Consider the following 16,999-nt stretch of genomic DNA (forward strand, 5'->3'; position numbering starts at 1 on the left):
GAAAAAAAGTAGAAGAAACAGAAGTAGAAGAAACAGAAGTAGAAGAAACAGAAGAAGAAGAAACAGAAGTAGAAGAAACAGAAGTAGAAGAAACAGAAGTAGAGGAAAAAGAAGTAGGAGAAACAGAGGTAGAAGAAACAGAAGTAGAAGAAACAGAAGTAGAAGAAACAGAAGTAAAAGAAACAGAAGTAGAAGAAACAGAAGTAAAAGAAACAGAAGTAGAAGAAACAGAAGTAGAAGAAACAGAAGTAGGAGAAACAGAAGTAGAAGAAACAGAAGTAGAAGAAACAGAAGTAGAAGAAACAGAAGTAGAAGAAACAGAAGTAGAAGAAACAGAAGCAGAAGAAACAGAAGTAGAAGAAACAGAAGTAGGCGAAACAGAAGAAGAAGAAACAGAAGTAGAAGAAACAGAAGTAGAAGAAACAGAAGTAGAAGAAACAGAAGTAAAATATACAGAAGTAGAAGAAACAGAAGTCGAAGAAACAGAAGTAGAAAAAACAGATGTAGACGAAACAGAAGTAGAAGAAAAAGAAGTAGAAGAAACAGAAGTAGAAGAAACAGAAGTAGAAGAAACAGAAGTAGAAGAAACAGAAGTAGAAGAAACAGAAGTAGAAGAAACAGAAGTAGAAAAAACAGATGTAGACGAAACAGAAGTAGAAGAAACAGAAGTAGAAGAAACAGAAGTAGAAGAAACAGAAGTAGAAGAAACAGAAGTAGAAGAAACAGAAGTAGAAGAAACAGAAGTAGAAGAAGCAGAAGTAGAAGAAACAGAAGTAGACGAAACAGAAGTAGAAGAAACAGAAGTAGAGGAAACAAAAGTAGGAGAAACAGAAGTAGAAGAAACAGAAATAGAGGAAACAGAAGTAGAAGAAACAGAAGTAGAAGAAACAGAAGTAGAAGAAACAGAAGCAGAAGAAACAGAAGTAGAAGAAACAGAAGAAGAGCCATAAGTAGAAGAAACAGAAGTAGAGGAAAAAGAAGTAGGAGAAACAGAGGTAAAAGAAACAGAAGTAGAAGAAACAGAAGTAGAAGAAACAGAAGTAGAAGAAACAGAAGTAGAAGAAACAGAAGTAGAAGAAACAGAAGTAGAAGAAACAGAAGCAGGAGAGACAGAAGTAGACGAAACAGAAGTAGAAGAAACAGAAGTAGGAGAAACAGAAGTAGAAGAAACAGAAGTAGAAGAAACAGAAGTAGAAGAAACAGAAGTAGAAGAAACAAGTAGAAGAAGCAGAAGTAGAAGAAACAGAAGCAGAAGAAACAGAAGCAGGAGAGAAAGAAGTAGACGAAACAGAAGTAGAAGAAACAGAAGTAGAAGAAACAGAAGTAGACGAAACAGAAGTAGAAGAAACAGAAGTAGAAGAAACAGATGTAGACGAAACAGAAGTAGAAGAAACAGAAATAGACGAAACAGAAGTAGAAGAAACAGAAGTAGAAGAAACAGAAGTAGACGAAACAGAAGTAGAAGAAACAGAAGTAGACGAAACAAAAGTAAAAGAAGCAGAAGTAGAAGAAACAGAAGTAGAAGAAACAGAAGTAGAAGAAACAGAAGTAGACGAAACAGAAGTAGAAGAAACAGAAGTAGAAGAAACAGAAGTAGACGAAACAGAAGTAGAAGAAACAGAAGTAGAAGAAACAGAAGTAGACGAAACAGAAGTAGAAGAAACAGAAGTAGACGAAACAGAAGTAGAAGAAACAGAAGTAGAAGAAACAGAAGTAGAAGAAACAGAAGTAGAAGAAGCAGAAGTAGAAGAAACAGAAGTAGAAGAAGCAAAAGTAGAAGAAACAGAAGTAGAAGAAACAGAAGTAAAAGAAACGGAAGTAGGAGAAACAGAAGTAGAAGAAACAGAAGCAGACGAAAGAGAAGTAGAAGAAACAGAAGTAGGAGAAACAGAAGTAGACGAAACAGAAGTAGAAAAAACAGAAGTAGAAGAAACAGAAGTAAAAGAAACGGAAGTAGGAGAAACAGAAGTAGAAGAAACAGAAGCAGACTTAAGAGAAGTAGAAGAAACAGTAGTAGGAGAAACAGAAGTAGACGAAACAGAAGTAGAAGAAACAGAAGTAGGAGAAACAGAAGTAGAAGAAACAGAAGTAGAAGAAACAGAAGTGGAAGAAGCAGAAGTAAAAGAAACAGAAGTAGACGAAACAGAAGTACAAGAAACAGAAGTAAAAGAAAAAGAAGTAGAAGAAACAGAATTAGAAGAAACAGAAGTAGAAGAAACAGAAGTAGAAGAAACAGAAGTAGACGAAACAGAAGTAGAAGAAACAGATGTAGACGAAACAGAAGTAGAAGAAACAGAAGTAGACGAAACAGAAGTAGAAGAAACAGAAGTAGAAGAAACAGAAGTAGACGAAACAGAAGTAGAAGAAACAGAAGTAGACGAAACAAAAGTAGAAGAAGCAGAAGTAGAAGAAACAGAAGTAGAAGAAACAGAAGTAGAAGAAACAGAAGTAGACGAAACAGAAGTAGAAGAAACAGAAGTAGAAGAAACAGAAGTAGACGAAACAGAAGAAGAAGAAACAGAAGTAGAAGAAACAGAAGTAGACGAAACAGAAGTAGAAGAAACAGAAGTAGACGAAACAGAAGTAGAAGAAACAGAAGTAGAAGAAACAGAAGTAGAAGAAACAGAAGTAGAAGAAGCAGAAGTAGAAGAAACAGAAGTAGAAGAAGCAGAAGTAGAAGAAACAGAAGTAGAAGAAACAGAAGTAAAAGAAACGGAAGTAGGAGAAACAGAAGTAGAAGAAACAGAAGCAGACGAAAGAGAAGTAGAAGAAACAGAAGTAGGAGAAACAGAAGTAGACGAAACAGAAGTAGAAGAAACGGAAGTAGAAGAAACAGAAGTAAAAGAAACGGAAGTAGGAGAAACAGAAGTAGAAGAAACAGAAGCAGACTTAAGAGAAGTAGAAGAAACAGTAGTAGGAGAAACAGAAGTAGACGAAACAGAAGTAGAAGAAACAGAAGTAGGAGAAACAGAAGTAGAAGAAACAGAAGTAGAAGAAACAGAAGTGGAAGAAGCAGAAGTAAAAGAAACAGAAGTAGACGAAACAGAAGTACAAGAAACAGAAGTAAAAGAAAAAGAAGTAGAAGAAACAGAAGTAGAAGAAACAGAAGTAAAAGAAACAGAAGTAAAAGAAACAGAAGTAGAAGAAACAGAAGTAGAAGAAACAGAAGTAGAAGAAACGAAAGTAGAAGAAGCAGAAGTAAAAGAAACAGAAACAGGAGAAACAGAAGTAGGAGAAGTAGAAGTACAAGAAACAGAAGAAGAAGAAACAGAAGAAGAAGAAGAAGAAGAAGAAGAAGAAGAAGAAGAAGAAGAAGAAGAAGAAGAAGAAGAAGAAGAAGAAGAAGAAGAAGAAGAAGAAGAAGAAGAAGAAGAAGAAGAAGAAGAAGAAGAAGAAGAAGAGGAAGAAGAAGAAGAAGAAGAAGAAGAAGAAGAAGAAGAAGAAGAAGAAGAAGAACAAAAAAGAAGAAGAAGAAGAAGAAGAAGAAGAAGAAGAAGAAGAAGAAGAAGAAGAAGAAAAGAAAAAAAAGAAGAAGAAACAGCAGTTGAAGACATGAAGGAAACAGTAGAGGATTAGGAAATTATTCAGTAGGAGCAGAAATACAAGTTGAAATGTGAAAAAAAAATGATGGAGGATGTGAGTTAAGACAGACAAGCATGCAGGTTGTACAGACACTCTGACAGACAGACAAACATGCAGGTTGTACAGACACTCTGACAGACAGACAAGCATGCAGGTTGTACAGACACTCTGACAGACAGACAAGTATGCAGGTTGTACAGACACTCTGACAGACAGACAAGCATGCAGGTTGTACAGACACTCTGACAGACAGACAAACATGCAGGTTGTACAGACACTCTGACAGACAGACAAACATGCAGGTTGTACAGACACTCTGACAGACAGACAAACATGCAGGTTGTACAGACACTCTGACAGACAGACAAACATGCAGGTTGTACAGACACTCTGACAGACAGACAAACATGCAGGTTGTACAGACACTCTGACAGACAGACAAACATGCAGGTTGTACAGACACTCTGACAGACAGACAATCATGCAGGTTGTACAGACACTCTGATAGACAGACAAACATGCAGATTGTACAGACACTCTGACAGACAGACAAACATGCAGGTTGTACAGACACTCTGACAGACAGACAAACATGCAGGTTGTACAGACACTCTGACAGACAGACAAGCATGCAGGTTGTACAGTCTGACAGACAGACAAGCATGCAGGTTGTACAGTCTGACAGACGGAGAAGCATGCAGGTTGTACAGACAGTATGACAAACAGACAAGCATGCAGGTTGTACAGACACTCTGACAGACGGAGAAGCATGCAGGTTGTACAGACAGTGTGACAGACAGACAAGCATGCAGGCTGTACAGACACTCTGACAGACAGACAAGCATGCAGGTTGTACAGACAGTATGACAGACAGACAAGCATGCAGGTTATATAGACACCCTGACAGACAGACAAACATGCAGGTTGTACAGACACTACAGACAGACAAGCATGCAGGTTGTACAGACACTCTGACAGACAGACAAGCATGCAGGTTGTACAGACACCCTGACAGACAGACAAGCATGTAGGTTGTACAGACCGTATGGCAGACAGACAAGCATGCAGGTTGTACAGACAGTCTGACAGACAGACAAGTATGCAGGTTGTACAGACACTCTGACAGACAGACAAGCATGCAGGTTGTACAGACAGTCTGACAGACAGACAAGTATGCAGGTTGTACAGATACTCTGACAGACGGAGAAGCATGCAGGTTGTACAGACAGTCTGACAGACAGACAAGTATGCAGGTTGTACAGACACTCTGACAGACAGACAAGCATGCAGGTTGTACAGACAGTCTGACAGACAGACAAGTATGCAGGTTGTACAGACAGTATGACAGACAGACAAGCATGCAGGTTGTACAGGCAGTCTGACAGACAGACAAGCATGCAGGTTGTACAGACACTCTGACAGACAGACAGGCATGCAGGTTGTACAGACAGTCTGACAGACAGACAAGCATGCAGGTTGTACAGACACTCTGACAGACAGACAGGCATGCAGGTTGTACAGACAGTCTGACAGACAGACAAGCATGCAGGTTGTACAGACACTCTGACAGACAGACAGGCATGCAGGTTGTACAGACACTCTGACAGACAGACAAGCATGCAGACAGACGTACCAGGATAAAGAGTGAGACACACACATACGCACAGACAGAGACTAACAGCCGCTGTTAAAGAATGTCGACAGAGAGATATCGCTATTATATCTCTAGAGAAGAGTTACTGTCTATATTTTAGACAGTGTCTATTGTGTGTGAAGCTTCTTGGCACGAAATGGGACTCCTGGCACCCCTTCGGCACTCCCTGGCAGGCACTGGCAGGCACTATTACTACGATGCAGGCAGCTGGGGGTCGAACAAACAAAAAAACATGCCAGGTTAGCCTCGAGTAATCAAAAGTGTGAGAATTACACCGTAAGAGATATGAAGCACCAGCTGTGTTCCTCTTGTTTTGCTGGACATCACAGACATGGACATTTTGTCCACTGAGGTTGGGGAAAAAATGATAATCGTTGAAGCTTTCTGATCCCCCCAAGATATTAATGTGTTGGTGGGTAAAAGGAAAGGAGGAAATCAGATTTTTCAGATTTGGGCTTCTTCAAAACTGACGGAGAGGTTCGTAATAGTGGTGCGGATCTAACTTAAATTTTTTTTTTCTTTTTGGGAATATGGCCGGGGGATACAGATCTTTAATTTACAGATATTATTGCTGTAGTTTACAGATGATGGAGTTTTTATTTTTTTTGAAGAAGCCTGGATAACCTTACTCCCAGAAATTGTATCAGAGCCTCTCATGAGCTTCAGCAGTGTGTTAGAGACCCGGGCCAAATGTGTTGAATTCTGTACAACAAAGGAACTTGGATGTAGAGAGGCGTACTACCAACAGTGCTGAAACAAAGACACATGTGCAAAATAAGCTTTAATCGCGACACTGAGCAATACGTTAATACAATCAAAGCTTGTTCTGTACCTGTGTCTTTTTTTCAACCTGAGTAACTTAGTAAAGTGTGCGTGTGTGTGTGTGTGTGTGTGTGTGTGTGTGTGTGTGTGTGTGTGTGTGTGTGTGTGTGTGTGTGTGTGTGTGTGTTTGTGTGTGTGTGTGTGTGTGTGTGTGTGTGTGTGTATGTGTGTGTGTATGTGTGTGTGTGTGTGTGTTATACAACATTGCATGCAAATGAAGCACATTTGGTTGATATATTTTTTCAGAATAGAGTTGAAAAAAAAAATAAGAGAAATTATTAATAAAGCATAGTATGTGTGTTACAGGAAATGGAAATACAGAGAGGAATCATAGATGTTTATTTTGACACCTTTCGGTTTGATAGTGAGATGTTGCCTTTAGGTGTGACGGAGGTGTTGATGTGGCAGAGGCGTTGATGTGGCAGGTAGGGGCACATCTTCGGGCTGGCAAGACTCATCACTATTAACAGGTAGAGATGGGAGGATAACGGATGATGAAGACAATACACAAGTAACAGAGAAAGGTTATCAGGGAGACAATCACAGACATCTACATTGTCACAGGCATAAAGGAGACGATGGTGATGCAAGGTGGTAATGCTGGTCCTACTTTAGGCCGTAACCATACGAGCATGTTTAGTGATTAGTGAAGTCTAGGATATGTAAGTTCTGCAGCGCTACGTGTAGCAGCATCGGGCGATTTGAGGGAGATTAGATTTGAGTTGGCAAGGTAGTCTTCCACAATGTTTTTCGTGCCCCAGACACATTTCTTTATCAGACTTCACTTTCCACTAGTAATGCCGATGTGGTAAAAGCACAAACAGATGAGGAAGGATATTTGAGGACCAGGTTCAGGGAGCAATGTGAGTTGAAATGATGAGTTAGCTGTCTGGTAAGAAGGTCCCAAAATACAGAAATGTAACAAGCCCCGCAGACATTCATACTTTATAACAGAGATACCAAGGTACTGGCGATACTATGTACACGGAGTGAGGAAGGAAAGTTGTTGAGTCAGTAGAGTTCCAGAGACAGGTAGCAATTTTCTTGAGGATGTAGAGTGTGGATGACAACTATCGAGGCTTTAATATAAAGAAAGTCAACCAAACATTGAAATATCGTCAGTTTTATGACAAAAATCAGTGCGAAAGGTATGGATAGTCTCTGAAAACATCATTGGAGAGCACGGATGAGCAGGGAGGAAGTATGGCTGAGGACTTGTTTACTGAGACTCTCAGACTGCTGGAACGTAGGGAGACATCTGCAACGAGAAGGCCAAGGTTTTCCCTTCCCCTAGAACTAGGATGTCAAAGAGTTGTTTAGGTCCACTTAGGAATATAGGAGTTCAAAGGGCTGAAAAGAGCTTCTTATAGCTCGTGAGCTGAGAAAGGCCATTTGGGGCTAGAAGATCGAAGACTGAGGGCTTGGTGGTTGAGGAAGTCCAGCTGGCTTCTAACATAATATGACGTGAGACGTCCACTTTGGAATAAGAAGACTGATAGCTGAGAAGAATTAGGTAGAAAGCCAGAGCGCTGAGAGCAGCCAGCTGGTGGCTAGGGCAATCAGCTGGGGACTAGGAGACTTGGTTGGGGACTAGGATATGACTCGGCCACGGGAAGTGATTCGACCCCGTCTCTCTTCCAGGTTCTGACGAGGTAAAGAAACATTAGAACATTTAAATGACATCATATGAAATATGTAAATGCTCAAGGTGTCACTAATCTTAGAATAAAAGTTCTACTGATCAGTACATAACCTATTTATATACTATAGTCTATCTTGTGGTTATACCTTCTATATGTTTTACTCAATCACTTTGCTAAGTATGATGCGACATGTTGCTCTCTCACTAAATTAATATCATTCACCTTAAATTCTGTTAAGACGATGTCGTAATTACTTAACATTTCTTTTAATTTCAAATCATTGTTATGTTTATTCAATAGCAAGAGGCAGAATCGCTTGATAAATAAATTATACTGGGAGGTTAAGCGTTAAAATCGCAATGCAAAACTAACCTGCAAACTAGAAATGGCAACCAGACGACGTTTCGATCATTATATGGTCACTCGTTACTTCACATGGTACAGAACGGGCCGAAACGTAGTCTAATTTCCATTTTCTGTTTGTCAATTCGATCGTTACTCTATGTGTATCAGTATCCTCAAGGTACTACTTTACGTCTCCCCTCTGGTGCGTAAACCTTGAAGCTTCTGTTGACATATTTAAGTTTTCTTACCTGGGAGGGGCGATGACCACCTTGTTGCCTCTGACGGGGCCTTGGTTGCTGCCCTCTTCCCTGTGACGGGGATCCTCTGCCACCCCCACGCTGGGCAGGACCCCTAGTTACTGTAGGTTGAACTTCTGGGGGCTCTTGTACTGGGGACTGAGGCACTGGTGGCTGAGGTTCATCCGGTTTGATTTCTGGAGGTTGGAAAGCTTCAAACCCTAAAGAGTCCGTGGCTGCATCCTGTGAATCGAGGAACACTGGAGCGTTCTGGCTTTTCGGCGTTCCTCTCTGCGAAAACTTCGAGCCGGGGAAGGTTGAAGGCTTCGGCGCCGCCACTGTCGGGATCTTCAGCGATGCGGATTTGGACGGCGCTCTGACCGGCTCAGGAGGCTGGGGAAGAGAGAGATGTTTGTTCTGTTTCACACACCATAAAACGTGCAGAACAAGTGGTAACAGTGATCAATCGACCAAAATTGGAAAGGAAACTTGAAAAGCAAAGAAATTCAGTTTGTGTCATACATTTCTCTGTATCTTGTCGCTTTGTTGTTGACAAATTTATTTTATAATTCATGTTAGGCGCTAAATTCTTGTGATTTATTCAGCCCAAGACTTGATGGAGGCTTGATGCTCCATCTGCTAAGCGCGAGACAGACGTCCTTCCTATTTGTACTCGCCTAGATCCCTGGGTAAAACTAGTACAGTTCGCTTGTGTTCTCTTCACGCCTCAATAATTTTTTTTTTTTTTTTTTTTTTTTTTTTTTGTGTGTGTGTGTGTGTGTTGACAGGCCAAATAACACGTCAACTGGTTGTTACCCAATTTACATGACTATATTTATATTAAAGCCTGTTTTAGTTAATGTAATTGAACTCAATCGTTTTATTTTATAAATTATATAAATTATAGGCTAAGAACATACATGATTAGTTCACAGAGTATTTTTTCTAATGGTTCTGCTTGTCTAGGTGGTATGAGGCGAGCACATTCACCTCTCAGGTGTATGTACACTGAGAGGAGTATGACTCTCAGTGTATATATATACATTGAGATTTTAATCCTTCTTCAAGACACTGAAGTGTTTTTGACTGGTGGTGAACAGATGACTTCCAGCCTAAATAACCCTCGTGTAGTCTCTAGGCTTGAAACCCCATTAATTCATAGATGCACCTACGCTTCGTGGACTCTAGCTCATGCGTGTACTCAACAAGGGGCTCGTGTTATGGCGTAATCACAACACACGGGAGACTTTCACTAGTGACGAATTTTGCAAGTTCACTCTGCTAATTACGCAGGTGTGATTACAGGTATATGTGTCTCTGTGTGTGTCTGCAAATATGTGCTTATGTGTACGAGTGCTGCCATGTATGCCTGGTAGTGTGTGTGTACGTGCGCGTGTGGGTGTACTGATTAACTAGGCGAATACACACGCAAACACACACATGCTCTCGTGCACGTGAGAATAACATACGAACATCATGCACATACTCTCACCCCAAGTAAACGTGAACTCACACATGCACATGAACGTGTGTGCGTTTAGGTACATACTATGTGTATACATGAACGTGTGAGAATTTCTGCCAATTCAATGCAACTCCTACTACTCCCTTACCTTCTGTTCCTCCTACTACTCTCTTACATCCTGTTCCTCCAACTACTCCCTTACCTCCTGTTCCTCCTACTCCACCGAAACTGAAGGAAGGTTAGGGTAACATAAGGAAGAGGAAAGAGAACAGCAGCTGGAAAAGAAGAGTAGGTGACAGAAGAAGGAAGGACAGGTGACAGCAACTCACCTTCACCTGCGTGTTGAAGGTGGTGATGAGGTGACAGCAGTCAGTAAAGGAAGCGCAGCAGTACTCTGGGAAGTACTGGTCCTTAGACGTCATACTCGAGCATTTCTAAACCACCATAGAATGATTAATAGTAATAATAATAAAATAATAATAATAATAATAATAATAATAATAATAATAATAATAATAATAATAATAATAATAATAAATCTGTAATATTGACATAAAAATTCAAATTATATAAAAAATAACCCTAGTATTTTATAAAAGCCATGAAAGGTATACTAATCCATTTACATAGGACATACTGTATGTACCGAGAGGTATATATGTCTCTCAGTGTATATACACTGAGAGTTTATTTAAATCCCTATTTGAGTATTCATAACTAGTGGTAAATAAGTGAATATTGTCAGATATTTCATTAAGGGTTTATAAGCCAGGGCAACTTCAAAGGTTTCGTTCCAGCAGAAATGGAATTACTATTACTTCAGATTACTTGGTGAATAGGTTCAATGGAGCCTTAGTGACCCTCGTGTAGTCGATAGATATAGACCATATTAACCAGAATATATATATATTTTTCATCGCTTTGTGGGTAAGACATGACCACGACGTTACTCTCAAGGTAGATGTTTATCTAGTTAGTAAAGCAAAATGTCGCCTAGAAATCAAGGCTGTTCCACGCATACTACCTTACTATGATGACAAAGACAAACTAAAAAAAAATATTTACATGTGTACGACCCACGTTGGAGGAGCACTTCTCGAATGGATTTCAAGTTTCAGTAGAATAGGTAATAACACATACAGAGAGAATCACATAGCTTTTTAAATAACGAAAGAAAAGTATAACTTATATATATATATATATATATATATATATATATATATATATATATATATATATATATATATATATATATATATATATATATATATATATATATATATATCACATAAAGAAACAACTGAAACTTACACACTGGGAGTATCTGGGATGTGACTTCGGTCTCTCCCACTGACCCATTGCTACTGGTGTGGGTCATACACCTACTCCCTGTGGAATAGGTCTAGAGTCTTCAGCCTCTGGTATGTGGGGAGTCGTGTCTACCATCGTACCTTCCATCATTTCGACACTACAGCAACTAGTCACGTTTTGGAGTCAGCGTAAGTCTGCTAAGGTGTTCTTGAAGCTGATGTTTGTGGTGGTGGTGATGGTGTTTTGTTATGTGGAGGAGGGAACATGTTCAGTCTGGGGGGAGGGTGAAGAACATTTAATTGACAATACTTAGATCTTTGAAGGCCCCATTACAATACCAGGGAAATTATAGCGTTGACTTTGACTAAATATGCGTATACAAGTATCTCTAAATTTATTTAATACTAATATATATATATATATATATATATATATATATATATATATATATATATATATATATATATATATATATAGAATGGGGTCCACCTCTGGTGTAAATTGTGGGACCCAAAGCCTCGGAGAAGTGGATAAAAAGGCTTCAAGGAAAAATATTTGGATTTCTTCCTGAAGCCGTTTGAATATTCCACTTCCCCTACCACCCCATCTTTTCATATATTTTTTTTTTTACTAATAGGAATATTTTATTACATAATATGGTATAGAAGATTTAAGAGATACATTGTTAATATAAAGGTGGCATATACGGTACATGTTGTTACGTGTGTATCACCGATTATAAGGCGAAAATCTCATCCAGCTCCTCAGAGCTGGGGCGTGTGCCCAAAATACAGCAGGCATTACCCCTTTGAACAGCCGCACTGAGCCGCTGGAACAGAAAACTAGCTGCCCTGGGATCCCTAGTTACCCTGATGAGTCTTTTTCCCAGCTCCTTAAGGAATTTAGATGCACTCTTTCCCCATGAGCCAAGGGTCTCTGAGCCTATGGGAACAAACATATAATGATGGGCAAGTTCTCCATATTTTCTAGACTTTTGGGACTCCCTGAAGCTGGCAGCTGCCCCTCCTTCCTCCCTGGTGTATTGGAGATAGGTATCAGCCAAGGTAGATGCACATGTATAGTCCCACACCACCTGCTTCCCATCTGTCCAGGCTTGAAGGGTGATACCATCTGGACGCTTCTGGCTGCCATCAGATCTGCATAGTTGGGGTGGCTCCCTTACTGCTGGGCATCCAGCTGTTGTGAGGCTCCTCCTGATAATGCTATTAACCTCCTCATGTCTTGTAATCTTTCCCTCGGATTTACGGCACACAAGACCATGGTACCCGAATCGGTCTGCTGCTTCACTGCCACAAATACACCTGTGTTCGGCGAGAATAGGGGCGGCAAGTCGAAGGGCAACACCGATGCGGATGGTCTGTGGGTCGAGACGTGTGCCAAGGCTGGAGTTGGGAACAGCCAACAGAAAGTCCCCAGCATGAGGGGCTCTCACTGCCAGGAGGCGGGCTCTATCCTTCCCTGACACACTCTGAAGCATTGTTGAGGCAATATTTTCCACTATTGGACCATCCCAGTGCGATTGTTTGTAGCTGTTGGGGGGAGCAGGTCTGGCTCCAGAGCCCGTTAGACTATCCCAGATCATTGCTCCGTCAATGAATTTTTGGTCCTGGACTCCAATCTTGTCCCTAAGATGTTCAGGGAGAATCGCTGCTACAAGCTCTCTGGATGCAATACACGAGGACAGAAAAGCAGGTAACGCAATCTGTGATGACTTGCGGACACCAATGCCTCCTAGTCTGACTGGAAGTGTAGCTTGGTTCCACTGCCCGTCGTCTAGAGTAAGGTCAAGTACTTTCGTAAAAATCTGCCTCAGAATACTGTCATATTCGTGCAGTATAGGGTTATCATATGAAGGTGCACATCTTAGGAAATATGTCAACCTATATATATATATATATATATATATATATATATATATATATATATATATATATATATATATATATATATATATATATATATAAATACTTTAAATGACCGCCTTTCAAAATGGCGGAAATGCACTGTAATATACACTGTTTCACTTCGAGTAGAGCTTGAACAAGGTCTACACAGAGCAAAACGTGGTATATAAACAAGGTTGGCTCAGTACCAGGTGGCTGTCTACCACCCTTCTCGACATTACCTGTTATTCACTGTTCCCTTATCAAAACCATCGTTGGAAATTCAGTGTTATTGCTTTAGCCTGTGTTCTTGAGCTGCTTGTGTTGATCACTTGATCACCTGAGAACCTTCCACGAATCTCCTTGTGTGTGACAAGTCAGTTTGCTGGTGGGTTTTTCCCGTTTCTGTTTGAGATATTCTTACCTTTTTTTTTTAAGTCTTTATCTCTCGATCTGATATTGTTTTGTATCCTAGAGTCTGCGTAACCAACACTGTTCCACTACGCTACTTGAGGAAAATGCATTCGGATGAAGTCCCTTAGGATATCTCTACTGTAGGCGTATCGAGCTTTGGACTTGAAAGGAATAAAGACTCAAGGATCGACATGTCTTCAGTAGAGGTGGTATGTTAATTTTTCTCAAAATGCTGGCAGTCATTTGCCTTCTTGCTTCACTACTCTACTTGTCTAGTAAAACTGCTCTCCACTATTCTACTTTTTCGGAAAATAGTCAGTTACAATCTAAATATGGTGTATAGTCCCGCTACACTGCTTATTTCTAAATAATTATTTTTTTATTATTTTTTTTATTAGCACACTGGCCGATTCCCACCAAGGCAGGGAAGCTCGAAAAAGAAAAACTTTCACCTTCATTCATTTCATCACTGTTTTGTCAGAAGGGTGCTTTACACTACAGTTTTTAAACTGCATCATTAACACCCCTCCTTCAGAGTGCAGGCACTGTACTTCCCATCTCCAGGACTCAAGTCCGGCCTGCTGGTTTCCCTGGATCCCTTCATAAATGTTACTTTGCTCACACTCCAACAGCACGTCAAGTATTAAAAACCATTTGTCTCCATTCACTCCTATCAAACACGCTCACGCATGCCCGTTGGAAGTCCAAGCCCCTCGCACACAAAACTTCCTTTACCCCCTCCCTCCAACCTTTCCTAGGCCGACCCCTACCCCGCCTTCCTTCCACTACAGACTGATACACTCTTGAAGTCATTCTGTTTCGCTCCATTCTCTCTACATGTCCGAACCACCTCAACAACCCTTCCTCAGCCCTCTGGACAACCGTTTTGGCAATCCCGCACCTCCTCCTAACTTCCAAACTACGAATTCTCTGCATTATATTCACACCACACATTGCCCTCAGACACGACATCTCCACTGCCTCCAGCCTACTCCTCGCTGCAACATTCATCACCCATGCTTTACACCCATACAGGAGCGTTGGTAAAACTATACTCTCATACATTCCCCTTTTTGCCTCCAAGGACAAAGTTCTTTGTCTCCACAGACTCCTAAGTGCACCGCTCACCCTTTTCCCCTCATCAGTTCTATGATTCACCTCATCTTTCATAGACCCATCCGCTGACACGTCCACTCCCAAATATCTGAATACATTCACCTCCTCCATATTCTCTCCCTCCAATCTGATATCCAATCTTTCATCACCTAATCTTTTTGTTATCCTCATAACCTTACTCTTTCCAGTATTCACTTTTAATTTTCTTCTTTTACATATCCTACCAAATTCATCCATCAACCTCTGCAACTTCTCTTCAGAATCTCCCAAGAGCACAGTGTCATCAGCAAAGAGCAACTGTGACAACTCCCACTTTATGTGTGATTCTTTATCTTTTAACTCCACGCCTCTTGCCAAGACCCTCGCATTTACTTCTCTTACAACCCCAACTATAAATATATTAAACAACCACGGTGACATCACACATCCTTGTCTAAGGCCTACTTTTACTGGGAAATAATCTCCCTCTTTCCTACATACTCCAACATGAGCCTCACTATCCTCGTAAAAACTCTTCACTGCTTTCAGTAACCTACCTCCTATACCATACACCTGCAACATCTGCCACATTGCCCCCCTATCCACCCTGTCATACGCCTTTTCCAAATCCATAAATGCCACAAAAACCTCTTTAGCCTTATCTAAATACTGTTCACTTATATGTTTCACTGTAAATACCTGGTCCACACACCCCCTACCTTTCCTAAAGCCTCCTTGTTCAATTATTTATGTCCAACCAAATGTTAGTTGAAGCAGAGGAGCGGCCGCTACCAAGGCAAGCTCGCCGGCCCTGTGAGTCTCCTCACCTTGCAGGCCTGGAAGTACTGGTCGCAGCAAGTGTTATAGGCCTCACAGCACTCCGGCAGGCGCGACACCTCCACACTGCTACACGACCTCGAACACTTTTCGCACGAGACGTCCCCAGGTTGACACTGGACTGCTTGACGGCTCCGCCGGATCAACTCTAATCCAAAGCCGCTCGCCCGATCCACCAGCGGTGCCAGCAGAAGCGGCAGCAGCAGGAGGCAGCCGTGGGTCCTCATCCCGCTGAACTTCCTGTAGGGAAGGCAAATAAAGGCTCAGAAGTCGGTGTGTTATCACTTAAAGATGAATTATAGTCTAGGAAAACGCTCCGGACCCTTGTGGATTATGCGGCGCCATCCGACAGAGGAAAGCTGAAAGGCAGGAAGGAAAGGAGTTAAATATACGCATATCTACCTTCTCAAGGAAATCAAACCCGGGTTCTGTAGATTGTGAGCGATAAAAAAATGACAATAGACTGAAAAATTAGAACCAAATCATTCAGAAGTCAGTTTTATTGTTCTCTGAAATTAGGTTGTGGGTCGTATTACCATTTATATGATCTATCAGAATATCTAGATTCATTTAAAGGGGTTGTATTACGACTTGGAATAAGGTCATATTAACTGAGTTTTTAAAACCAGGCCAGAATCACCTAAGCCGAAGTAATAAAGACAGTGAAGCCTGGTCAATGATTCCTGGGAATGCTACAGTGAAGACCTCTCAGTGAATAGACAGGGATCCAACTGAGGCTTGGTTTCTTCATAAAAAAACATGGAAACCTGGCTCAAGGTTACCACTGCTGATCTTATAAATCAATTCGGGGAACACACTGTGATCAGGAATATGGTCAAAGGTCGCACATTTATTAGAAAACGGTACTAGAGTCGTGACACTGGGGAACTACCTGCTGGGTCATCATGCTAGGTCACAGGTCACAGGCTACACCTAGGCTCCGCTCCAGGAGACTTACCAAACAAAATGTTACTCACTCATGATAATAATACCTCCCAAGAACTAGACAATAGAGCCCGAGGGCCAGAAACTAGTTGGACGTGTATATGAAGGTACGACCTTGGACACAGAAGTTGACAATACTACTTCTCTCTCTCTCTCTCTCTCTCTCTCTCTCTCTCTCTCTCTCTCTCTCTCTCTCTCTCTCTCTCTCTCTCTCTCTCTCTCTCTCTCTCTTCAGTAGCAACTTGAAATGTATTTGCAGTCTGTTTCTATTACGAAGTACACATCATAACACCCAGGCTGCGACAATTGCTAAACACCTCAAATATTGAGCAGAAATCTTTAAAGACGAAAATTTCAGTCCTTCTGGCACCATTATCGAGTTACGTGGTTCCATTTCACTGCATTCATATTCATCTGATCCGGTCTGTATCCTGAGTCAAGAATAATAATGTAGGAAGGTGTACCCCGTGTCAGTAGGTTTACCTGTATCTTAATGAGTGTGGCATTATAAAGTCGCTTTTGGAACGCTATTACTCTGGGATTTGTTTAGGTGTCTACATTCACCTATTTGCAATTAGGTTCCTGTGATTGTCTGTTTAAGTTCACGAGGGGATGGAAGTCAACTTTTTGTCCCGCCAACTAAATCATAACAAGCTGATGGGAAACAGCCTTGTTACAACCTTTTTTTTTTTTAGCCTATCTTCCGTTATGTCACTTTTCAATTAATTCCATTTTTTTAACCACGT

At 40.9% G+C, this 16,999-nt stretch overlaps 2 protein-coding genes across 3 annotated transcripts in view; one reads left to right on the plus strand and one right to left on the minus strand.

Annotated features, from left to right (window-relative positions):
• Positions 1 to 1,209: 1,209 nt before the first annotated feature.
• Positions 1,210 to 6,475, plus strand: LOC138853004 (uncharacterized abhydrolase domain-containing protein DDB_G0269086-like; the record flags this gene model as incomplete). The annotated part of the gene is made up of 2 exons (XM_070087094.1): positions 1,210 to 3,243; positions 6,365 to 6,475. Coding segments are annotated over 2 exons (2,145 nt in total), but the record flags the coding sequence as incomplete, so codon positions are not given.
• The window catches only part of LOC128700545 (uncharacterized), a 38,491-nt gene continuing 27,874 nt past the window's right edge, over positions 6,383 to 16,999 (minus strand). For both annotated transcript variants that reach the window (XM_053793811.2, XM_070086932.1), the window contains exons 2-5: positions 15,299 to 15,548; positions 10,077 to 10,181; positions 8,295 to 8,675; positions 6,383 to 7,702 (exon numbers count right to left, since the gene is read on the minus strand). In XM_053793811.2, coding sequence (XP_053649786.2) covers positions 7,649 to 7,702; positions 8,295 to 8,675; positions 10,077 to 10,181; positions 15,299 to 15,548 — 790 coding nt within the window. In that variant the 3' untranslated portion in view covers positions 6,383 to 7,648. The remainder of the gene's footprint in view (positions 7,703 to 8,294; positions 8,676 to 10,076; positions 10,182 to 15,298; positions 15,549 to 16,999) is intronic.

This window comes from Cherax quadricarinatus, chromosome 20, assembly GCF_038502225.1.
Source record: "Cherax quadricarinatus isolate ZL_2023a chromosome 20, ASM3850222v1, whole genome shotgun sequence".
NCBI classification, from domain to species: domain Eukaryota; kingdom Metazoa; phylum Arthropoda; class Malacostraca; order Decapoda; family Parastacidae; genus Cherax; species Cherax quadricarinatus.